The sequence below is a fragment of the Ostrea edulis genome, chromosome 7 (assembly GCF_947568905.1).
Source record: "Ostrea edulis chromosome 7, xbOstEdul1.1, whole genome shotgun sequence".
Lineage (NCBI taxonomy): Eukaryota > Metazoa > Mollusca > Bivalvia > Ostreida > Ostreidae > Ostrea > Ostrea edulis.
The window spans coordinates 83,234,441-83,262,109 of record NC_079170.1 but is presented as its reverse complement, the minus strand read 5'-3'; the positions used below and the strand labels follow the sequence as shown (position 1 = coordinate 83,262,109).

General features: G+C 35.9%; 1 protein-coding gene across 1 annotated transcript in view; it reads right to left on the bottom strand.

Annotated features, from left to right (window-relative positions):
- LOC125657023 (GLIPR1-like protein 1) overlaps positions 1 to 27,669 on the bottom strand; it is a 42,779-nt gene that overhangs the window by 1,925 nt on the left and 13,185 nt on the right. Inside the window, exons 5-7 of the mRNA XM_048887650.2 lie at positions 24,519 to 24,610; positions 1,191 to 1,223; positions 133 to 234 (exon numbers count right to left, since the gene is read on the bottom strand). Coding sequence (XP_048743607.2) covers positions 133 to 234; positions 1,191 to 1,223; positions 24,519 to 24,610 — 227 coding nt within the window. The remainder of the gene's footprint in view (positions 1 to 132; positions 235 to 1,190; positions 1,224 to 24,518; positions 24,611 to 27,669) is intronic.

The following is a 27,669-nucleotide window of genomic DNA, read 5'->3' as shown; positions in this document are numbered from 1 at the left end:
GAGTTTAGTTCACTTTTGTGAAAAGAAATGAAATAAAGAAACAAACGAAAGGATTCATGAGAAACCTGGCATAGAAAAAAGAGATAACGTTGTTTTTTTTTGTGTGGGTGTGAAAATAAATTTTGTTTGTACCGTCACAATTCGGTCCTTTGCCGTAGGTGCATTGACAAACGCATGTTGAGTTGTCCAATACACCGACACCAATTCCAGGCTTGTTACAGGATTTCCTGCAATCTACAAAATGAAAAATAAAATTGTTAATAAGATAAATCACAAGATGAAACTACGCCATTCCGTCAACTGAGATATGGCTGAATAATTACATTAAGGTGGATGAATGGCAGAGCTCTGTCATCCTGTCATCTTCCAGAACTTTCACGAAATGTTCAGTCGACTGAACGGCATAATTTCATCTTGTGAATATGTTTAAATGATAGTTTGATACTACTGCGATATATAAGATCATTGAATTCCACGAATCATATCTTGCATATTACAAATTTCGTTGTAAAGTTTTGGCGTAAGTTTTACTAGGCTTCTTAACTTACTAGAAATAGTACATGTATGACTTAAGGAGGTATGCTACACCAGAGAAATTTGATGTAGATGAAAAGTGGAGGATATTTACAACAATGATATTAATTTGAGGTTGAAAATTTTCAAATTTACTTTATTTTATCAAACAATACAGTTTTAGTAGATGATCTGAATTTTTTTTAAAGTTGTTGAATTGAAAAGGAAAAGTCAAATATTGCTGATATTGATTTTTTCCACCATATTTTTAAAGGAAGTCGGCCATTATGACGACGTAGAGTAACTTAAGATACGATGTTCCCGGTTTACTAAATATTAAATGTGTTCATAAGTAGTTAAACTTCGATGATGACGAGAACGGTTGTCTTCATTTTCTCAGACAATATCCTGAAACAACATGAGGGAAACCATTTCTATTTAGATAAAAGAATTCAACTTAAGAGAAATATTGTAACTTGGGACAGTCCATAGTAGGCTGTCATAATGCTATGATGAGTTTTTAACGTAACTTAATTAAAAACGTTTCATAAAACGAATTCTCTTCGCAACTTATATTTACTATGAAATATTGAACTAAAAGGGTTTAGTGAAACTTAACCCTGGTAAACACCACACACATGCTACATATGTAATAATGTCACACCTTAAGAACTTACCGCAAGTTCTGCCATTTCCCTCGTCACAGGTGTCTGTTAAAGATGAAAAAAAAAATAATGAATAAAATTTAATTAAAAACGTATTCTTTTTCAAAGAAAGTGAATGGCAGGTTTACAATCGAAATCCAATATGAATTCAGAATTTGAGTTTGTGACATTGGACACAATGAAAAACTTTCTTTTATCCATTTGTATGTATTGTCTCCCTTTCTTCATACTGTCCTTGTACATGTAAGTCGTCTCGGGTAACTACATCGTTTCATAAATATCAGTTAAAATATCATTTGAAAACCCAGCGTTCTAAAACATATTTTGACCATTCATTCTACAGAAAGAAGAATGAACAAGTATATAAGATTGTGTATATCACAAGTGGGGTACGCTGCATTTACCAGTACTCTGTATAGTGTTATATGAATCAAGCCAGATTGTCATCAACCGTTCCTCAGTAGATGGAAGGTCAATGGATTCGGTTTATTAACATTATATACAATGAAAAAGATAAAGAAACGAACAGTGGTCGATATCATCAATCCTAAAAAGAATACAAAATTGAGAACAGGGCACACGCAGGCCCCTGTGATCATCAGAGGTGGGATTATCTGCTCAGAAGAAGTAGACATTACCTAGTAACCGGTCATACCCGCTACCCAACCCTCTGTCTTCCGTAATATGTAACCAAATTCACTGGAAACCATTAACATTTCGAAGTGCTGTATTTGCCTCAGCAATTTTTTTTTATTTGTCACGAAATATTGTGAATTAAGTAATACGTCAAGGGTTAATATGATAAGGAGAAACAGGAAATAATTGGTTTTGGATACCCGAGTAGAGTCAGAGCTATGTCAAATGACTCATTTTCTTAAGCTATCCAGAATGATTAACCACACAGTGCTAACATACACTGTAGGTCAGGAGGAAATTGTATCAAGGACAGTGACCCAAATAGAGACGACCTATCTCTGTAGCTGGTCTATTTATATAAGAAAATCGTACTCTTAGAGATGCTTTGATTACTTAGTGATTCATATACTAGTACCTGATCTGATCCCAAAGCATGACGCTTGGAATTAAAATTTACAACAAGCCATCGTGAAAACTAATTACTGTACATTACATAATTATTTAAAGTTCATAAGTGTGTTTCTTGAGAGACCTTTCAAGGAAGAACTACTTTTAAAGTATTCAATTTTTTAAGAAAAAAAATGAAATAGTAGCCAAACCCTTGATGAAAGAGTGAAAGTAACGTACATTAATAAATCTCATAATCCCTACACAGAATAAAAATGCTTCGGAAAAGTAATTTCTACGATCTAGGGACACATTGGATGACAGGTTAAACTTTGGAATCTTGGGCGAAAAGTAAAGATAAAGAACAGTGATCAATCTCATAATGCTGTCTGACGTGTCTCATACCGATTGTTAGGTCGTTCTTGGCACACTGACTTTTACTATGGATAACTCCGTTTACCTTATAAGATATAGGGCTCACGGTGGGTGTGACCGATAAACAGGGGATGCTTACTCCTCCTAGGCACCTTATCCCACCTCTGGTATATCCAGGGGTCCCTCGTTGCCCAACTCTATTTAGTATTGCTTATAGGAGTTATGAGATTAATCACTGTTCGTTATCTTCACCTTTCATTAGTAATACGTATTAGCTTACTGACATTGAAGAACAAGGTTTTATTATTCTTTACAGTAGACTTCGTACTATTTATCCAAATGTCTGTCCGGTGTACCAATACTTATTATAATCAATGCTTAGAAAACCTCAGTATGATTATTGGATCCTCCTGTCCTGACAATATGCACATCTACAAATGGCAATGAAGCATTGTGCAAAGTTCCAAGTCTATCCGATAACCCATATAGGAGAAGAAGCGTTCACAAGATTTTTAAGACAGACGGACGGACGGACGGAAAGTACAAAAACAATATGTCTCCCTCTGGAAGAGGGGAGGCATAATTATTGGAGTAACTTATCTGTAATATGAAAAGGTAAAGATAGCAATCGGTGATCACTCTCACGACTACAAAAATTACAAAATCTTACATTCATTACATCGGAGAACAGATTTTCCCCCATCCCCAAGACCATGAATTCTGATCAACCTAAAATATTTTACATTTTTGTTTCTCTGACTTCAGAAACAGGACCAATTTTGGTCAAAATTGAAGAAATGTCCAACAGATCAACACTAAATCGAGATAAATTGAGCTTTCAGATGCATGCACAAGATTGATTGATTGTATAATGTTAAGCGTCACGCTTTCTTCCACTCACGTGGACATGCCACCATTGCCGGTGAAGGGCTTCAAAATTTAGGCCTATGCTCAGCGCCTACGGTCTTTGCATAGGCGTAGCTTGGGTTAGAATATTACCGAGGCAGGGGGTCTATCGACATTTTAACAACGTAAAAGGTGTTTTTTTTTTTTACCGAGACAGCTGCCTCGGTTGCCTCAATGGAAGCTACGCCACTGCTTTGAGCAGGGGTATCTTTACTGTGCCACACCTGCTGTGATACGGGACCTCGGGTTTTGTGGTCTCATCCGAAGGACCTCCCCATTTAGTCGCCTCTTACGACAAGCAAGGGGTGCTGAGAACCTATTCTAACTCAGATCCCCACGGGACTACACATACAAGATTTTTTGTTTACATGCACAAGAACATTCTACGAACCATTCACGCAAAGAAAAATATGCATACATATTTATCTAAGTAGAAGGTAAGTACATCTCTTATCAGGTCATTATCTACATGTATATCAAATTTATCTAAAATCTATGCAATTACCGGGTATGTACATTTATACATCAAAATGCATAGCTTGTAATACTATCGTTTTAATTCCATTTTGTTTAACACACTAACCATTAATTTGCTTGAGAAATACATCACTTAATCAGTTTCTTTTTCGTCATAGATACATGTGTATTTGTTCTTAGCACTTTTGATTGTAATATATTTCAATACTTCAGAATGACATGTAGAGAAATGTATTAATTTTTTTTTTCTTTTTCCATTATAGGATTTATGAGATTGGTCACTGTTCGTCGTCTTCACATTTCCCTTAATTTTGTTTTATTACTGTACATTTATATAGCGCTTTATCTAATGGAGACATGTAAAACGATAAAAACAAACTTAAACAAAGAACAATAGATACATAGAAAAGGGCATAAAGTACTGCTAAAACTGAGGTGTTTTGTTTTAAATAGCTGTATACATGAATACCGAATCACAGATTAAATGCAAGTTTAAAATGATATGTTATAAGTTGGTTTTTAAAAACACTTCTAAATGTGTCTGTATAAAACTGACTTTTGTTGATAATGCGAATGTAAATGTTACTCACTGGACCTTTTGTTTAGCATTGCTCTGTTTATTTAGTTTATAACTTTGAAGGATAAAATGGCACTTAGTAAGACCTTCCACGACCTAGTACTATATTAGATATTCAAATTGAACATTCCGCTTCCGGTTAACGACTTTAATCTTATAGGTTTTGGTTAACTTGATAGAGCTGTTAGAAAATATACAAAAAAACTATCTTGCCAGGAAGAAAGACGATTGTATGCTGGAAGCTTTGGCGGAAGCTCGGGAAGCGATGTTGTCAATTGTTTTGTCAAATCGTGAGATAAATACAATAAAAATGTCAAATCTTTATAATCCCTGACTTCGCTCTTACAACTAACAAGTCATCTCCTGTCCTGTCATGTCTCCCTAAGTTTTGACTGTACCTGAACAATTGAATCGGAAATTTACTTGATTTTTAGGGCATTAATTTCTGTAAGGATAGTCTTTTTTCAATTTCACGCGGACTTTCCTATCTGTTTCTGAAGTTTAATTGTGTCGCTAGACGACAGCAGACATTTTCTTTACAATACTTGTTAGAACCAATCCTTTCCCTCTGATCTGTGTTGACACCAAAAACAAATCTTACTTTGAAAACACAATAAAACATCTGCACACACCTCTATATCAAACCTGAGTGTGCATTATAAATCAACAGTTTTTGAACTACATTTTCTTATACTCATTTGACCTCGTTATTTTTCTTACAGTGACTATTAATTAGTACATTTTCATTGATTACATATCAGATACGCAATTTTCAATTGATGCGTGGTATGAATCATTTGCAATATGTTCTTGATGTTCTTCTATGACTGTGGTTTTCATCGTGTAGAAATGGGGGTGTTATCGTCTCATTCAGAAATTGAAAATCAGCATTTATTTTGTCTGTAACTGAAAACAAAAGCCATCGGATTTAGAAACGCAATTAAACGGATAAATGGGAGAGGTTACTTAGACAAAGCCCGGGTAATATTCCTAGAACTAACAACACGTCTTATTATTAATCCTGTACCCGTGAGACCCGGGGGGGGGGGGGGATTATACATTGTACGTGTCGTCCGTCCCTCTGTCTGTTAGTCAGTCTGTCCAGATTGTTTGTCCACACTTTATTTTATCATACGTTGATTGAAGAAGCCGAAATCTAGTATGTTATTTACTACTGTATGTTTACAAATCAATTTTGTCGAGTTTGGTGATTTTTACGAGTTTATGAGACCTTGTGCCGAATTTAGTTTTCCGTGCCGAATTTAGTTTTTTGTACGTTTTTCCACCATGCTTTAAGTTTCGTCACAGTTGAATGACTTTTACGAAATTAATGGTACTTTGTACCGATAATAGTTCCACTTGATTTTTCAATCTTTTGTCAACATACCTTTTTTTTTAAAAACAGAAGATTAAATTTGGAATGTAGTTATACCCCCGCAACAAAGTTGGGAAGGGTACAATGTTTTTGATCAGTTCCTTTCTTGTCAGCGCAACTCATCTGAGAATTTCGTGAAACTTAGTTAATAAGAACACGCTGTAGATGTGCATATTTATAGGGAATTCTGATCCAATATTTTTTTCGGGGGGGGGGGGTTATGTCCCTTAGAATTCGAACCCATCTGTCCTGTTCTTACAGTAATGCATGCTATCACCATTCATTATGTGAGGCATTGTCAAGCAATGGTGGAGTGTGGGGTATGTGAGCTTGCTCACTTTTGCTTTCTTTCATTTACTACTGCACAAGTATGGTTACACATCGACTCAATGTTTCGTCATAGTTGAGTGATTTTACGAGATTTATGGGACTTTTCCACTATGCTTCAGAATCTGAAATTTGATGTGTGGTTACCTAATACGTAGACACAAATGAAGTTTCACTTTTATTGCGGTTGACCTTGTAAAGCTTAGTTACATTGTTGAATGGACTTCCACTTTTGTTTTATAAACCCTCATCACTGTGATTCAGAAATGTGATTGATTGATTATTGATGTTTTCCGCCACTCTCAACAATTTTTCAGTTATCTGGTGGCGCCCAGTTTTTACAATGTACCTGGGAAGAGACCACCGACCTTCCGAAAGTAAACTGGGAAACTTTCTCATTTACCGGCGCGAGCGGGATTCGAACTTGAGCGCGATGCTCTAACCACTCGGCCACGGTGTATTTGGTTACAAACAAGTTTAAATATCGTACATTCGTAGATTAATTTTTATCTGAGACTTTGTGTTTGATGTTACCAAAAATAATCACAACCAAGGATGTGAGTAAAATACAAATTAATTTGAAGAAACAACACACATAGGCCTTGTGATGACGTGGCAGAATAGTCAACTTGATGTCGTAGGGCACTGACTGGTAGAAGTAGAATCGTCTGGTTTACGAGTTCGATAACATGATGGAGCAAGCAGTAACTTTTGATCTGGTAAATAGTAATGAAATTGAACTGCATTATATGGGGCTCAGTCAACGAGGGCAATATAGATGAAGAGGTGTTAAGCTTTTTACTTTATATTGAAATTGAGCCGAGTCGCATTCCACAGTTCCTACGATACAACCAGTATTCAACGTCTCGAATGCAATGCGCATACATCCAGTCACCACTTGTTCTCTTCCTTTCTATTTATATTGGTTTCCACCTGTCGGTCGGTCGGTCGGTAGACTACATGTTGTCCGCTCAATATCTTGAGAACCATTCACTTGATGATAATGATATTTCATATGTGGGTTGGTTATGAGTAGAACAGGACCCCTATTGTTTTTCAGGTCAAAGGTCAAGGGTCAATCCACTCTGGACATATGAATATAATGTCCGCTAAATATCTTGAGAACCCTTCGCTTGACATACATCAAACTTGACACACTGGTACATCCTATGGAGTAAATGATCCCTTTCGATTTTGAGGTCTTATGGTCAAGGGTCAAACTGGTCATAGGAATATACTGACCATTCAATGTCTAGAGAACCCTTTGCTTGACAGACATTAAACTTGGTACACTTGTATATCTTTGGAAGAAAATAACCCTTATTGATTTTGAGGTAATATGGTCAAAGGTCAAGGGTCAAACTGGACATACATATGTAGGAATATACTGTCCATTCAGTATCTTGAAAACCTTTCCTTGACAGACATCAAACTTGGTGCACCAGTACATCTGCAGGAGGAGATGACACCTATTGATTTTGAGGACACATGGTCAATGTTCAAGGATAAAACTTGACATTGGAATATACTATCCGCTCAATATCTTGAGAACCCTTTGCTTGACAGACATCAAACTTAGTACACTGCTACATCTTCAGGAGAAGATGACCCCTATTGATTTTGAGGTCACATGGTCAAAGGCCAATGGTTGAACTGGACATAGTAATATACTGTCTCCTATTTTCTAAAGATTATTTGCTTGATTGACACCAAACTTGATACACTTGTACAGCATAATGAGTAGATGACCCCTATTGATTTTTAGGTCACATGGTCAATCCACTCTGGACATAGGACGATATTGTCTGCTCAATATTTTGAATTGATGATACTACTATAAATTAAATGATATGTGTATTACCCTTTTCAATTTTGCACCATGGGGGCATATGTGTTTTACAAACATCTCGTTATTTCAGCTTTTAACCATTGCACCTTTAATTTGGCGTATAATCCATTTAATTCTGCACAGTAACTCTACCTAACCCAAACACACAGCCAGTTTGGTTGTTGTTTTCATTGTTACGTATAGGTATTCCTACGCGCCATTTCAAAAACGTTAATCCAAGGTTTTGATGAGAGAAATTATTTGTTTTTTATTTGAAAAATATAATTAAATGACTCGAAATGAAACTTATAATTCTTTATTTGATGCATGTAAAAACAAAAAATTGGACTGAAATTTTTTTCTACATTGATGAAGTTTTCCGTCCAATTTTTCGTTTGATACATGCATCAAATAAAGCATTGTAAGTTTCATTTCCTAAATCAACCAAATTAATAAAAACATTTCACAGTGTGAAAATAATTGATTGTGACGTCATGTCACAGTTGTGTATTACTATACATCCTTTGACATCACTGAAGAGACATTATTTGTCGAAATGCGCATCTGGTGCATCAAAATTAGTACCGTACAAGTTTTACATTATGACCCCTGGGTCGAGGCCTCTGCTGGTGGACTGTTAGTCCCCGAGGGTCTCTACAGCCCAGTAGCTAAGTACTTCGTTACTAGCTTGAAAATACGGATGTATATTTAATTGCTGTTATAAAATTTAGAAATTCATTTCAAAATGAAGGATTATCTCCCTCATGCATAGCTCTTATCCTTGGACGAATTTGGCTCCACTTGTTTGGCACGCTGTTTTGGGCTATATTTAGATCTAAAACTTCATAGTTATTTCGGATTTCAAACATTTCGGTTGAGCATCACTGAAGAGACATTATTTGTCGAAATGCGCATCTGGTGCATCAAAATTGGTACCGTATAAGTTTTACATTTGAAACACAAAGCAAAATATGACAAACAGAAAATCCAATGCTTTGTAGACAGGACCGTGTTTTGCACTCCCAAAAATATTAAAGAAATCCTGTCTTAGTCGTGAAATAAATTCCATTTATTTACATTTGCATATTTACATTCACTGAATCTTTTCTCTTATATTTCTATTGAAATTGACATTGCTTTCATCTGCGATAATGAATGCATGTTTGTTGCAAACTAGTTCGATCCGTTTTAGCTCACCTGAGCTGAAACCTCAGGTGAGCTTTTATGACCGCCTGTTGCCCGTCGTCTGTCTGTCTGTCCGTAAACTTTTTACATTTTCGACTTCTTTTCCAGAACCACTGGGCCAATTTCAACCAAACTTGGCCAAAAGCATCCTTAGGTGGCGTGCGTGCAAGTTTGTTCAAATGAACGGCCAGTCCCTTTCAAAGTAGAGATAATCACAAAAATTCATAAATAGGGTGGGGTCATTTAAAAAATTTCCTTCTCAAGAACCACTGGGCCAAAAAAGCTGAGATTTACATGAAAGCTTCCTGATATAATGCAGAATCCAGTTTGTTAAATTCATGGTCCCCGGGAGTTGAATGGGGCCACAATAGGGGATCAAAGTTTTACATGCAAATATATAGGATAAATCTTTAAAACTCTTCTTCTCAAGAACCACTGAGCCAGAAAAGCTGAGATTTACATGAAAGCTTCCTGACATAATGCAGTAGCAGGTTTTGTTCAAATTATGGCCCCAGGGGGTATGATGGTCCCACAATAGGGGATCAAAGTTTTACATACAAATATATAGGAAAAATCTTTAAAAATCTTCTTCTCAAGAAGGGGACCTCCGTGGCCGAGTGGTTAGAGCATCGCGCTCAAAATCACATGGCCTATCACCTTTTCGAATCCCGCTCGCGCCGGTAAGTGAGAAAGTTTCCCAGTTTACTTTCGGAATGTCGGTGGAGACTTCCCAGGTACATTGTATCTGGGTTCTTTCTTCCACCATTAAAAACTGGGCGCCACCAGATAACTGAAAAATTGTTGAGTGTGGCGGAAAACATCAATCAATCTTCTTAAGAACCACTGGACCAGACAAGCTGAGATTTACACAAACGCTTTCTGACAGTGCAGATTCAAGTTTGTTAAAATCATGGTCCCCGGGGGTTGGATGGGGCCACAATAGGGGATCAAAGTTTTACATTCAAATATATATGAAAAATCTTTAAAAAATTTCTTCTCAAGAACCACTGAACCAGAAAAGCTGATATTTACATGAAAGCTTTTGACTTAATTCAGATTTAAGTTTGTTAAATTCATGGCCCCCGGGGTAGGATGGGGTCACAAGGGGGTTCAGAGTTTTATATACAACGTTTTGCATACAAATATATAGGGAAAATCTTTAAATATATTCTTCTCAAAAACTACTGGGCCAGGAAAGTGGAAATTTACATGAAAGCTTCCTGATACATTGCAGATCCAAGTTTGTAAAAATCATGGCCCCCGGAGTAGGATGGGGCCACAAGGGGGTTCAAAATTTTACATACAAATATCTTCTGATGAAAAATAACTGGGCCAGAAAAGTTTACATTCACATGAAAGCTTCTTGACCTAATCCAGATTCAATTTTGAAAAAAATCATGAACCCCGGGAGTAGGTTAGGGTCACAATAGGGATCAAAGTTTTACATGCGAATATATAGGGAAGATCTTATGAAAATATGAGCCAAGGTTACTCAGGTGAGGGATGTGGCCCATGGGCCTCTTGTTTTAGTACCACCTGTCTGTGTAATCCGAGATTCCTCTGACTCTTAACCCCGCTTTTATTTTGTGACTTCTGCGGGGGAGAGTCAGAGCGGACTCCATATTGAAAAGTGGGAATTCAGCGACACCAGCTGGTGTCGCTGCTTTACCTACCTCTTACAACTTTATTTCGCGGATCTATCTTCCAAGACGTGAGAATTCAGTTAACGGAAGATAAATCTATAAATATATCATGATTAATGCGATGCTATCGCCGTTTAAACGGCCCTAACACCGACAAATGGAGCATCACTTGAATTAGGTCGCCGCCTCGCCATTTGATTTCTTTGCGCATGACGTCAGCACATGTAAACACAAAATTCCATCGTTTAAACGGCGATAGCATCGTATTAATCATGATGTATTTGTAGAATAATCTTCCGATAGCTGAATCCTCGCGTCTTGGAAGATGGGTCCGCGAAATAAAGTTGTAAGAGGTAGGTAAAGCAGCGACACCAGCTGGTGTCGCTGAATTCCCACTTTTCAATATGGAGTCCGCTCTGACTCTCCCCCGCAGAAGTCACAAAATAAAAGCGGGGTTAAGAGTCAGAGGAATCTCGGATTACTGTATGTGTAGTTATTACCAAATATGGATCGTCATCAAAGTCAAAGGGTGCAGTGGCTGTTCCGTTTAGAGTAACTAATGGGTCAACCATATGGTATTTTAGTACTACATTATATTTTAAAACAATGCATAAAAATATAAATATAAAAAATAAAATGTCTTTCTTTGCAAAGAAAGCATTTTATTGTTTAAATCAGCTACAAAGTACTGAATATCATATATGTATTTTTCATTGTGCGAGATCTATATAATCTATGATAATATTTTGTAATCGAGTTCGTCAGATTCACTACATCTTGGTTTACACCCTGCCTTTAAGTTTGTATTCTTTATAGGAGTTGTAAGATTGATTACTGTTTGTTATCCTTACTTTTTCAAATTACTTTGAAATTACAATCATTGCCTGGTTTTAATTTTAAAATAATATTCGTCCGCTCTTCTACATATACATTATCGGCATGTAGTGACACCCAGGGGTATCGGTAGTGGACATGTATTGCTTTAACTGCTCGCAAAGTGTATTTATGTCCTGGAACATTGCCAATATTACAAAATCATTAATCAACAAAAGATTAAGAAAATGATTACCAGTAAGGCGAATTTGTCAATTATTAAAAACCAGATTTCGAACACCATTGCTTTCTATCTACAATATCTTAATGCTCTGCTTCAGAAATTGTAAATAAACAAGATAAACGATTTTTACAGCTGTAGGTTATTGACTGAATATCGGAAGTTATGCCTACTCGACATTGGTTTGCGGTAGAGGGGGCTGGGCTTGCGGGACCCGTTTCAGCACAATGACCGAGGGCGTCGATATTTTACGATATTCAGTCAATAACCTTTTCATTAATTAAAAAAAAAATTCACTTCTAATTCCATAAGCGCAAACTCGTTCACGTGTTCTGTAGCAGACGACATCGAGTTTTGTAAACAGAAGTGAAGTCACAACTGAGTTAAGATAGTCCCCAGGCACTTACAGTTCTCAGTAAAACAATCATCACGGCGGAAATCGAAATATGTAATAGATGTAGAGAACAAATATGCTGAATCTTTCTCTTTGATACAAAAAATTAAGATTTTCCATCAAATGCTTCGCCATACAGTAAAAGGTTTAACAGGAATCTATTGACAATGACGTCATGATTATATATCACGTGATGACAGTCAACCTTTCTCAATTCTTGGTAGAATGTTTGTAAACTCTAGTTTTAGGATATTGCACGACATGCTTCAAGAACTGCATCCCTGTAATGTTTGAAATTAATATAGTCTTTCATTGTCTGACTACATGTAACGAAACAACCGCCAGGTATGTAATGGTGACGTCTGTCGATTGGTTGATATTCAGATAGCACATCATATCGTGATTCTGTTTCATATTCCCAAAATCTTCACCTTGGCGTTTTAAGAAGTTCAGGGGAAAGTCCTTCATCAAAGGACATTGATTTAGAAATATTTGCCATTGAACTCCCTTTTCTCTCACTAAGTCGATCACCTACGTGACAAAATACAATCACATGACAGAGAAACAAATAAACAATACGCTGTGCTTGACACCGCTAGTCATGATCTTACGAGAAAAAAGCGCACAAGGCTCGGATCGGTGTATACAGTGTTCTATATCCGTTAACAGTCTGCAATAGAGCTTGGTATCAAAAATGTGTCTACAAACACCTTCATTCTTCTCTACAAATACCTTCATTCTTCTCTACGACAAGAACCCTCTGCGTTCTAATAAAGCCTATTTCTGCTGCAAAATATGTTCATCTTTGTTTATGAAATCAGTTGATCATTGCAATAACGAACAGTGGAAACAAAAACAAACAAACAAACAAACAAAAAAACCACCTTCTAAGATATTCTCACATTCATAAAGCAATTTTACAGTGTTGTGCTAAATAAAGCATGTCTGTCGAATGGTAATACTTAATTGCAGCCATGCAAGTTTGAATCACCGCCTCCGATCAATAACTGTTTAAGTTAGTTAGTTTGTTTGTTTTTTCTTGGGGGGGGGGGGGATCTTCTTCTTTGGGTTGCCATATCTGCATTGTACCAACTGAATTGATTGATCCTAAGCGGATCTGAGGATTAGACTTTGATTTTATGTCAGCGAATGTAAGAGTATTATTCTCATCAGATTTTCGTATCAGCAGAAGCTTAGTTTAGCTTAGCTGTGAAATAGCCTCCGTTTTATGCTTAACTATCCCATTTATTTTAAGATCCTGTCACTTGTTTTAGTAACGGAGTTAATTTTCTATATAGGTCGTAAGCACTCTTAACTCGTGGTACTGGGGATTCTGACTTTTGATTACGTAGACGTGCACTTTCCTCTGAGTACATGAATTACAGACACGCTACATCGGCTAATACTCGCTGGGCTTATCTCAGTTGTTTGAAATGTTGACAGAGATCAAGTCTACTTGATGTAGTCATGCTTGATAGGAATGGCAATGTTAGTACTATTGTAATGTTAGTACTATTGTAATTTTTACTACATTTCTACATTTGCCAAAAAAAGCTAATGTTTCTAGCACACCAAAGTAACCACCGAACGGTGTATTTACTCCCGTACAATTACCCGGCGGTCGGTGTATATGCACTTGATAAAATTATCGGGGGATGGTGTATTTGAAAAAAAAAACCAAATTATATGCATATAAATTATATATGCTAGAGCATTTATAAGAGGGGGTTTGCATTTACGTGAAGCTTCCATATCATTTCTGTCACCTTAGATACGTGTTGGAAGCTAGGAATTAACAAAAGCATTAGTACTTCGTCAGCCAGTGATCATGTCTGTGTTTTTTTAACAGAGTCAAATAAGGAATCGATTAGGTACTGTGCGTGTTTGTAAGGAATTTAGATAAACTTTCAATGAAATGGGAGAGGAAGTATTTTGTCCTCAGTGACTAATGCAATAGAACAGAAATTCGTTTAATCTAACTCTGCATTTATGGATTTATTTACAGACGAATGTTTTACAATGACATTTCAAATCGAGTAAAAAAAAATCTCCCGCGGGTTAGATCTCATTGAATAAGAGGACGATATATTGAAAAAAATAATTTGTTCTGTAATTATTCATATTCATGCCCTGGATGTATGGTACCAAAAGAAGGATGTATAAATATGTTCTATTTTTGTTCAATTTTACTGTACTGAGTTTAAATAGGTTGCAAACTTTAAGTCTAGTACAAATATAACAGTCAGAACTGTACATAATTCCCCATGACAATTATAAATTACTTAAAAGATATGTACGAAACTTAGCTATGATAGAAAATTCAATAATAACAAAACTCGACAAGGAAATGTTATATGTACATTTGCTAAAAAAAAAAAAAAAGATAAAAAATGAGGGGACTTGAAAACAATTTACTCTGGAAAATACGCATTCTGCCTAAAATAGCCCTATACTTATTGGCAGTCTCTTTTACATCACGATCCTAGTGTATGTATAACGAGATTTCACAGAGAAATGTCTTAATGCAAGGTGAAGATAACGAAGAGTGATCAATCTCATAAATCCCACAAGCAATACAAAATAGATAGTTGGACAAACACGGACCCCTGGACACACCAGAAATGGGATCAGGTGCCTAGAAGGAGTAAGTATCCCCTGTTGACCGGTCACACCCTCCGTGAGCCCTATATCGTGATCAGGTAAACGGAGTTATCCGCAGTCAAAATCAGTGTGCCATGAACGGCTTAACAATCGGTATGAAACACGTCAGACAGCATTTGACCCAACGTTATATGATTAATACATTGAACTTCCTGTTATGCACTTATGAGTTTAGTGTGCGTGGTTTTCTCACTAGGAAATACAAAAACACATTTTTAAGTGAATTAAACCAACGCAGACTGGCGCCTTGCACGTTTGTAAAAGATTAACTGAATTTACTCCATTGAATACATACATGTAGCTAGAACATATCTAAATTACCAGAAAGTTTCAAAATTCCTCAAACAAATTTGCTGCGTAAAATTCACAGGGGACGCTTACTCCCCCTGGGTACCTGATCCCATTTCTGATATGTCTAGGGGTCCGTGTTTGTCCGACTCTTAATTTTGTATTCTTTATAAATGAGATTGATAGATTTATATGAGATTGATAATTCCTTGTTATCACCACTTCTATGTTTACTTAATTTACCCCCCCCCCCCCACCCCGCTTAATAAACCCATGACAACAATAGTAGCAGTACTCTGTCTCGAGAGCGCACACTTCTACATCATATTTATCATATGCAGATGTACACCCCGATGATAAAATGTATGTGTATATACTTGATATGATGTGAGCGACTGTGACAGATAGAAACATTGATCATGAGAAGAAAGACAACTCGTACATGTAGTTGCTTCACATGACAATCACGGTTACCATTGTTTTAACCGACAGACACGTTTCCGACAAGTGTGTGGACTACGAACATAAAAACTTTCTTTTTGTTGATTTCTTGAATATGATTAACAAATGTCATGTTTCACTCTCTATATTCAATTATTTTTCCTGCACGTTTTCACATCTAAGCCTTACCTGAATGGCGGCTGTCGCGGTACGGATTATATTTGCCCAATTCCAAGTTCACAACAACATTAAGCACTACGTGCATCATACAATGATATAGTGTTTCTTTCGATGATTAGTGATGTGTCTCATCCAAACAATGTTTATTTTGTGAGCGGTTTATAGTCAAATGATATCATCCAATCAGTACAGGAATTAGAATCTTGATACAAAGTCTAAAAAGTTTGAAAATTCACAAAGGGCAATCTTTATTTTCAAAGTTTGAGGATATTTAAATTTTTATCGAAATTTAAAATGTGACTACATGTATACAGTACATGTACCTGAATTTCGACACATTTACTAACCTATCCAGAACTACATGTGCTTGTTACATGTATGATATATCTCAGACTTTTCAAGTAACTATCCAAAAATAATCTCACAGACACATCTAGTTACCTATCCAAAAATACTAATCTCGCTTTCCCCAGATTCTCGCTCTCCAGACTCTGCACTACCGAGAGTCGGTACGTGTGACCAGTGATGGGCGGTAAACCAAAACAATAACAGTGGCTACTCCTGATAAGGATATATGCATTTTTTGTTCGTTACAAAGCAAACGGAGATATTTTATTGTGTGTTGAACCAAAACGTCTTTTAGGAACTGAAGGTCTTTCAGTTGCAAATTTAATTTTCGCCTTTGTAAACAAACTTTGACAGTTGCTTAGAACGTCAGTTTCTCCACGTTTCTCTATCAGCCAATCAGAAACAATGCCGATTCCTCAGTAAGCCTCGATTCGAAATCACAAAAATAAAATAGGAATCGTACCAGACCCTCGCTCGTGTAAAATCTCGAGAGCGAGAGTCTGGGGAAAGCGATACCACAAAAATACCTGTTACGATATCTCACAGACACCGTATTCTTTATCTTATATTTCGTTTTGATCAATATTTTAGGCGGAACTGCCTAATGTAATTGTTTTGATGACCTTCTACGTCACAGAGGTAACAGGACATACAACTCGCTAAATAGATCTGCTTCCCCAATTCAGGAACCAAAATAATGAACAGGGGGTCACGAAAGTACATGTATACATGTACTACCAAAAAAAATATAAATAAAAATAGGGGATCAAAGTTTTACATAGGATGTATAGGGAAATCTTTGAAATTCTTTTCAAGAACCGGTTGCAATTCAAACAAAAGCTTCTTGACATAGAGTATATTCAAGTTTGACCAAATCATGCACCCCTGGGTAGGATGGGGCCACAATAGGGGATCCGTTTTTTGCATGATGCTATATAGAAAAAATCCACTGGGCCAATAAACATGAAGGTTTCATGATAAATTTGAATTTGTTAAAAATTATGGCCCTCGAGAGTAGAGTGGGGCCACAATAGGGGCGGGGGTGTCAAAATGTTACGTGTAAAAATTTAGGAGAAATCTTCCCGATGACAACAGGGCTATGATTGGTAGTGCAGATTCAGGTTTATTGGAATTGTGGCGCCTGGAGGTAGGGGGGGGGGGCACAACAGGGGGTCAAAATTTTACATGGAAACATATGGAGAAATTCTAACCACTTTATTCATGAGCTTGATATCAGGTGATCTTAAGGTTATGAATATTCATTAAGTGCGTAACTTTATCAGAAGTTATTTTACCGCGTACATTTAATTGCAATCATGGTGTAAAAATTAATTTTTAGAAATTGAAAAGTTTTGACAACACAAGATTTGAAACACGAGCTGAATTTAAAAACAAAATATACTCCCCGGCACGTACATAATATTACACAAAGAGGATCCTGTTCGGTAAGTCAATGTATATAACATAGCCCCCCCCCCCTCCCCTAGCAAACAACATACAGATCATCGGGCGATCCCACCTTTACCAAGCAATATTCTATCTCAAGTATTAATATTTATTTTAACTGCAGTTACGAATACATATTCACTAATAAATGTTTCCTTTATTTTGAAAATGGATCAAGTTTCAGTGAAGCATCATATTTACATAAATGTTGGTTTCCGAAATCATTTAAACATTTTGTAGGTATCCCTTAAGAGGGCCTCATGACGTCAGTACAAGTGTCAAGGACAGAAACATCATGACATTTCTATTCATCAAATGAATACATGGGAATGACTGCATTTTCTAAACTTGATTTTCTCCGTAGATGTCTCTTTGCCGAAATACTAAAAATGCCGAAAATGGTGGTTTTGATTAAAAAACGAACTTTTTTGAAAAAGAATTCAATAAATCTGTGAATAGATTCCGGAAAAACATGTCAATTTGTCGTTTCCAATGCTGGAATTAGTGATCGTTATTTTGTATCCGTTGCTTTTTGAAGTGAAAAAGTGGACTTTTTGTGATTTTCAAAGATTCTTGAAATGCTTATAATGGATTAAATGGGGCTCTTCGATTCAAAACTTTAACTATAAATGGAACTCCGAATTTTGTATCAGTTACATTGAAAGTTGTTTCATTGAAAAGATACGAAAATGAAGAATAGGGTTTGATGCTTGAAACGTGTGTTTATGCAGAGGTTAGTTTACAATCGTGATTTTACATATTTTTCTCTATTAATTGCTTTACGTGATGACTGATAGTTCGAATTCCAAGATGGCGGCATGCAAATTAGCCAAATGGTAAGAATTTCTCCATATGATATATAGGAAAATGTTCTTGTCAAGAACAGCAGGGCCATAATTAGTCGTATTTGATATGCAATCATCCCTAGGCACTTCAGATTCTATTCTGGTGGTAGAATGGGGGCCACTTTAGGGGATAAAAGCTTTACGTAAGAAATTATAAGGAAAACATTTTCAGATAACAGCAGGGTCATGATTAGTCATATTAATATGCAAGTATCTGAACGAAGTTCTAATTCACGATTGTTAAATTCAGGGGCCCCAGAATAGGGTGGGCCACAATAATAGTTCAAAGTCAGAATATGGGAATATTCAGAAAATTAATTAAAACAAAGTTTTTTCAAGAGCAATAGGGCCATGCTAAACATATCCAAATGTATATGTTCCCAAGTAATGAAAATTCAAGGTTTTTAAATGCCCTGTGATTAAAGTTGGCTAGGATATTGGTGTTGGTTTTTTTTTTTTTTTGCCCTGTCGGTCTCTGAAATATCAACCTTGCTCATATTTTGAATGGTGAATGATAGGATTCTCATATCTAATATGTAAATTCGTTGTTATATGACCTTTTTGGCAATAAAGTTTTTTACCTTGTGACCTTGGTCTTATAGTTTAACCTAACTTAAAGAAACCCTCACCTATTCAATATCTCTAGAACTACTTAAAGTAGAGCTATTGTATTTTGTATATAGATACATGCATCTTACGAGGATATCTTTCATTCCATACTCTGACCTTGACCTTCTCCAATACAACAAGGTGATGTTAGTTATATTGGCATTGATGCACCCCCATGATGTGTGATTACGACTATGTCGCGACACTTTGGTTGAGGTCACGATATGGGGTCAAAAATGTTAAGTTATGTGAGTTATGAGAATGATCACTGTTAGTTATCTTCACCTTTCATCAACGAGAATTACGAATATTGCAAAGGAATATCACCAATATTTTGATTTACACCTCTTCCTAAAAAGGGTATTATTTATTTTACACTCAAACTTTGTAGAAAATTCTCTATCGGTGTCGCGGAGGCACAAAGGAGAAAGTGTGATCAAATTTCAACGTTGCGCATGCATCCGTTACAGAAAATATTCCGGAAAACATTACCTCGTACGGACGCACGGACAGCGCCATAACATAATAATTATATGTCCCGTTTGACAATGGACGTATAAAAAGGATTGCTGCTGTTGTTAAGGCCCGGTCCCACTGGCCTTTAGGAAAATTTGCGTATGAATTGCGCACAAAATTGGTTTATATTCGCTAAACATCCGCAATATTCGTGAAACATGCTTGTACGAGTCGGCCGATATCCGCACACGTCCGCAATTATCCGCAGAGGCACATTTTTCTGTTCCCAGGATTTTTGAGCTGCACAAAATTTTGGTTGCGGATGACTTCCGCCTTACATACGCAATGCATACTCAATCTATGCGCTGTATATCCGCTGTTGACGGGGTATTGCGGCTTGGCAGTGGACTGGAACAGAGTGTAAAACGGATATATAGCGTGCCCATCACGTCCACATCACGAACTAAAATTATTTGTAGCGAATGTATACAGACTGCCCACAAATAATGAGTTTGTATTACGTCTGCTTTGCATCTGATTTGCGAATACATAACAAATACTTCACGTAAACCCAAATTTCTATATAAAGTGACAGAAATCGACATATTTGCCAGTCATTTACCAGTTGTATCCCTCATGGAAGAGCATCCGCAATCGCATTCGCTTTTATTCGTGAAATATCCGCTTTTATTCGTCATATATTCGCTATACATTATTAGTATATCCGTAATTCATACTAAGAAATTTGTCATTTTTGGCCAATTTTGTTGCGGACGACAACGAACGCCCGAAATTTGTATACTCAATTCATGCGCAATTAATCCTCCCCCCAGTGGGATCGGGCCTTTAAGCAAATATAACAGGACCAATTTATACAGAAATGACATTCTGATATTACATGTAATAGTTCATCTAAAGGTGTTGTATATAAACTCGTTAAAGTGAAAAAGCTATGCGTTTTGCCTTTTAAAAAACTGTTAAATTCCGCCCACCATTTGAGCTGTGAAGATGAATAGATATACTGCTTAATGAAAGGCTATGTCTGTATGTACAAATTGTAATTCAGGAAAAATAGCAATCTGATTAAAACCAGATCTTCAATCCGCTCCTCTATTGGTCAACGCGACAGGGCCAATAGAGGAGCGGATTGAAGATCTGGTTTTAATCAGATTGGAAAAATAGCTGACGAATTTCACATATTAATAATATGCGTTATCCTCATATACCGTACGTTGCGGTTGGAGAGAATAAACTTGACTTGCTTATGTATGAGTACATAGATATGGTACCTCGTTTTAACGGCTAGGAATTCCCACAGAAATGAAAGTATAATTGAAAATACATGAGGGTGTAAACTGCGATGCCTCACGCCGGCATAAAACGTTTCATAAAACGTGCTGCATGTGTAAGGCAGCGTAAAGCGTCAACGATTATATCTTCAGGTTTTATAAAAAATAAAATTTATTTCTTAAAGAGGCGTTACCTGTCAACTAGGATGTAAAAAAAAAATTCTAAACCTTAATTAAAATTCTGAAATGCGTTGAAAATGAAGACAAATAAATCTGATAGTGTAAAAAAAAAAATCTACCTTCAATTCAATTGTATGAAAATTATGTAAGAATTTCTCCGCAATGAATTGTTTGCAGCCATAAAATGATATTTACATTTGCTTTGATATTTCTAAGAATTGTAATGATAGCCTTTTTCTCGCATTATGCAGTTGTAAACATTGTGTGTATGAATATAATACATCTATTTCAATTGCTGGTAAGTTCGACAGAAATTTAAAAAGAATATAATTATCAATATAAGATATAAACTAAAACACATAAGGCATGAATTGCAACCCCTCACCCCGGCATACCTCCTGAATCGCACTAGCCGGCGTGAAGCACTTCAATTCATGGCATACATTTTTTAAAAAAAATCTTATTTCTCGTATACTTTGACCAGTGTTTCCACATAAAGAAAAGAGATTCTAATGTCAAAATTACAACAAAACATTGGAAGATGTTTGAATTTTGATATATCGGTGGTGATTTTTATGTTCTGTAAAGCTGTTTAGTCATCTTCGTGAGAATCCGGGTTAAAATAGGTCCCCAGTACAATTTGCTTGTCGTAAGAGGCGACTAAATGGGGCGGTCCTTTGAAAGAGACCGAAAACATCCAGACCCCGTGTCCCAGCAGTGGCACGATAAAGAACCCTCCCTGCTCAAAGGCCGTAAGCGCCGAGCATAGGCCTAAATTTTGCAGCCCTTCAGCGGCAATGGTGGCGTCTCCATATGACTGAAATATTCTCGAGAGGGACGTTAAACAATATACAATCAATCGTAAAAATCGGCAAATATGACTTTAGTAGCTAATACCCTTTTGAGTGTGTACACCTGTTATGATATGTGAATGTATGTGATTTGTATTAGGTATGGGGTAGAACATGAAGTGTTTTCTGTGGTCGTATCATATCATACATCATGTATCAATATGATGGACTTCTAAAGAATGACCTTGTAGGCATAATTTCATGTTTCTTTTCAAATATGTAATGCTTAATCACATTCAAAATATCAGCAAATGTTTCTCCCCTAAATACGTTTGTGATACGGTGTCTTTTCTTATATGTTAGGCCTATTCAGTTAAAATTTCAGTTTAGAGGCAATGGAATAGACAATAGTGTTTTTTAAACTCATTTTTAATCAGAATTTTATAATCATTTTTTATTTTATATACTTAAAAAGCAAAACAAAAATTAGATACGTAAGCCGACATTACAAGTATATTTAGTTTGTGGCTTCAAGATTGATGCTATCGAAGGATTCAGCATGGAGTGCGAGTTTTATGTGACAAACTCCGCGACCGAGGGGCGCCGTTTAATGGTTTACTACTCAATGTACAGGAAAATTAATACACAGTTTATGAAAAAATGAAAGATGGTGACTTTTGAAAGTTAACAGTTGAAAATATCAAGGTTAAATGTGTCTTTCTGTGCGTGCAGACTTATCATCTGAATATATCACCTTCGCAATAATTACTGGTGAATTGTAAGGTATGTTGAATTTGTTAATCCTAATTATTTATTGCATTCATTTGACTATAAGAAATGTGTTTAGTGATATCACACGTGGAACATGCGAGTATGAACAGTATAAACAAATAAACAATTTCTAGCTATCGTTACAAATGCTTCTTCAAATAAATCACCGCATTTTTACCCCTTCCCTCGTTTTCTTCTTCAGTCCATGGTGCACTTATATGTATTCAGATCAAATTTCTATCTTATAGAAAAGCGGGTGTACACACAGGTTAACATCAGAACATTCACAAGAATGTGCTACTGCCTGTCAAATTTTGTGTAAACTTATTCTTTCTAGACTGCGTGTTAATAACACCAGGTGTCAATTAAATGTCACTTCACCATTCTCCGTGTAATCAAACTCAAAAGAAACACGGCTGATTATTAAGTCACACAGTTATAATTTCTCCAGACGAATTCTCAAGGTAAAGAAGTGGAGTCCCTTTATGCAAAACGACGCCAAAGCTAATAGTGTAATTTTCAAAGAACTCATTTAAATAATTATTCATTCATTGAAGAATACGACACCAAAGTTTATATGAAAACATGAATTAGGAAAACGCATAGTTTAAAGATAATACGGTTAATTATTATCATACGTTTAGATTCATCATCTAAAGATTCCAGAATTCGCTACAATTTCCGACAATCGATGCACCAATAGAAAGATGATGAACCGTCTCAAAAATAAAGAACGTTCAATATCTTCCAGTTATCGTTCCTTTAACATAAACAACTGGGTGATATTGAACACGATTATAGCATCTATAGGATTATTTAATGCTCAGATTTGCAATGCATGTTCATAACATTTTATTGTGTTCATAGGAAGACTTGTAAAATCGTCACTATAGTTTGACCTTGGCTGTGATTGACACAGAGAGAAAAAGAAGTAAAGATTTATGGGGGTGGATCTCGCTTCCTCGCCTCCTGGAGGAGAATACCGCCCCTCGCCTCCCTACCATGAGCAAACACTACCACGCAATTTCTTATGATCAAATCTTTAAACTCCAGGGGCCTGGTTTTCGAAAGTATGCCAATATTGATTCCAAGATATATCCTAGGGCAAACCCAAGGACTATCTTAGGGCAATCGTAAATTGTAAATCAAAGATGTCTTAGGATCGTCCTAACGAAGTTGGACTTAGGATTGTATTAGTATTGTCGTAAGACTATTACATTTTTTAAAACATCATTTTACGGATGAAAAAGTATTATAGCTTACATGCAATTTTCAAACAAAAAAAGGGAAAATTCTTTTGAAATCACCTTTAGTTTAATACATAATAATGGGGAAAAAATTAAACTATATTTTAATTCCGGAAAATAACGAACATTTATATCAATTATTTTAAAAGATGAAATACATATACAAAATTTAAAAATCCATTAACTTCAATTACATGGGATTATAAAAATGATCAATAATTATAGGGCATGTGAGGTGAAAATAAATTATTTAAGACATTTTCCTATACAATGTAAATTGAAATGTAAGACAAACAATATTTTCAACTAAAATAAATAAATTAAAATGCATATACATATTCCAGTATTGTTTGTTAATAATTGCTTAGCGTTTTTATAACGTATGCACATCTACTCCTTTCTAATATCTGCTTGTTTACGTGTGAATAAAGACACGCATGATTGGAATGTACATGTAAAATAGTGACAGCGAACAAGGTTATATTGAGGGTCTTATATATATATATTTTTTGGCGGGGGGGGGGGGGGGGGGTAAATTTTACGTTGTTCCAATGAAACAGAACAATTCGCTAAATTTCGTCCCATACATAGATGGTGAAAAAAATAAGTAAACATGTTGCTTACCACACAAGCCGTCATTACAGAATGAAGTTGGGTGTTCGCAATGTGTGCAAACCCTTCCTTTGCTGTAAAGACTGTGACTGTCATGCCCATGTCTAAAAATAAATAGAAATGATATGAAATAAACATTTGTGAACTATTGATAGAAATTCAAGAATTCTTGATCATGTGCCGACGCCCTTTAGTCTTGATCATGTGCCGACACTCCTTAGCCTTGATCATGTGCCGACACCCCTTAGTCTTGATAATGTGCCGACACCCCTTAGCCTTGATCATGTGCCGACACCCCTTAGTCTTGATCATGTGCCGACACCCCTTAGTCTTGATAATGTGCCGACACCCCTTAGCCTTGATCATGTGCCGACACCCCTTAGTCTTGATCATGTGCCGACACCCCTTAGTCTTGATCATGTGCCGACACCCCTTAGTCTTGATCATCCAAATGTTTGTATACTCCCCATAAACGTATGGATGCTTTCTATAGAAAATAATCCCCCTTAAATGGCACTGATCTAGTGAAAAAAACAAAATAATGAAATAAAGAACATTATTAACTGAGATCTTGTATGAACTCGAATACATATTACGCGCAATTAGGTTAAGGGCTTCCATAGCGATATGTACTATAATTTTGGTTTGTAATTACATCTCAAATTCAGAATTATGATTACAATTGTTATGGTTAAACACCGCAACAATACAACTTAAATGTTAACTGCGAATTATTTCCCGTGACGTCAGCGTAGGATCAAGTAACACATTTTTATTTTCAAAAATATCAAGAAGGCGCACTAATGAGCAAAAGATCCCCGCCATTGCCATGACCGCGTGAGACATAGATATTGGTTGCTTCCTCACCAAACGCTCGGAATTTAGAGGTAAAAATCACTAGTCTTTCGGATACAACCTTAAAATCAGCCTCTGTGTCGCGCCAGGCGTTGATACATTTAAAAACCTGCACTGTTACAGCCCCAAGTACTAAGTATAGGTCTATATTTGTTGTACTTTGCAGATATGATATATTCGACCAACGAAATAACATGACATAATAAACATTCCATGCGTTTATTTACTTCTTGAATATTTATTTCCTACTTGGTTTCTGTGATATTCAGTCGAATTCGGGTGATGAAACTGCTTATGCGAAATTTACTGTAGGGTTTTGTTGATTTGTCCCACATGAATAGTTTTATTATAGGATTAAACATTCTTTTTCACAAACTGAATAAAAGTGCGAAGCACTTTTATGTTAAGTTTGTGAGTAAAATGTCCAGAGTTTACACATCGATAGATTCTTCAAAAAGAATGTTTGATTCTTATAATTCCAATTCGTTCCCTGTATTACCAATTTGAAAAAAAGAATAGTTTCCCCGCACTAAGTTATTTGATTTCAGGCATGTATGTATGCATAGCGTTTTTTGGATTCATTGATGTGTAAATTCTCGTTAGATTTGTTTTGTCCAATCAAAACAATTGTAATAAATAACATTGGAATTATATACATATCTTTTCTTTAAATTTTTTATCACTGCCCTGGCTATTCTTAAACTTCAAATTTATCACAGTAAAAAAATCATACTATGATATAAATGACTTTACATGTAACTTAGTAAAACCTTGTATTTTGAATCAGTTTACTGACATTTTGAATTTATCTCACAATGATAAATACTTCCAAAATATATTTAAAAAAAATGTTATTTATTAAATCACAATTCCATTTGTTATTGCTTACGTTCCATTCAAGAATTTGTCAACCATACAGTAGTGTCACCGGCTGTAGGTGAAGAGCCAAACTATTCTACATGTATGGCGCTCAGTGGTCATTTTCACAAAAAATCTTACAACTAAGATAACAATTTTGGATATGCCTTACACCGGTACTCAATTGAGTGCAATTACATGTATGCCCTGAGTAAGAATGTTAGTTTTCACCTATGTGTATACGTAAGGTTTGCTCATTCAGAAATATATGAGTGAAGAATTGTAAAAGAATGACAGTCTTAGAATTTCTATCTTAATCGTAAGAGTTTTAGTGAAAAGGGTCACGGGGTCGTAACAGTGTGGTACACTTACTGTGACCCGAGACCTCCGATTTTAAAGTCATATCCGAAAGACCCGCGATTCTTACTTCTACTTCCGGGTACTTGGCGAATTAACATTCACAACCTGTGTTATATGTTTAACGTGGATTTGACGTAGCACCAGGATCGAAGATCGAACCACCCCGTTACGAATCACATGCTTCCAACCACTGGGCCACCACGACCGCTTAATCTAATGAAACCTTTCAAATTGTATGTGTTGATTATGAACTAGTTTACTTCATAGTATATTTTGCTAGATATTATGTCATATTTGAGTAAATCCCCTTAATATAGTTTGATTTAATCAGTAACCAAAGAAAACGTGTACTTTGCCTCCATTTTAAAGATGCCAGACATGTTTATATGACATCAGAAAATCGCACATTTTCGCTAAACGGCATAAAAAGGTTGAGATAACGAACAGTGATCAATCTCACAGTTCCTATAAGGAATACACAATATAGAGTTGGGCAAACCTGGTTAAAAATGACAAAAGTTTAAATTTCAACGGTTTAAAAAAAAATGCTACTTTATAAATATATACAAATTTATTGTGGATATCAGGGGAACTATAATAGACATACTATAGTGAAACTACCAGCTATGGCTTACTGATCTTGATATTATTTTTCCAATGTAGATAGATAATTGATTATTTATATAAAAAAAATACAAATTAACTTTTTCAGAACCAAAACTATTGCCAGATTTTTTTTAATTATACACAATGACTATAATTCCAACAAAACACATATTTCTACTATGCACAAAGTATGATTTTTCAAAATTCTATGATGTCACATGAGGGTGGCGCTACCTTAACAAACAACGAGAGTTAACTTATCTTCCTTTATACACATCTACAAGTAATATATCGTCATCAATTATTACTCACAAGTAATATACATCCCTTTATAAACACCCACAAGTAACCCACTTCCTTAAACAGCACCCACAAGTAACCCATTTCCTTAAACAGCACCCACAAGTAATCTACTTCCTTTACAAACACCTACAAATAACTTACTTCCTTAACAATCAACTGCAAGTGGTCTACTTCCTTAACA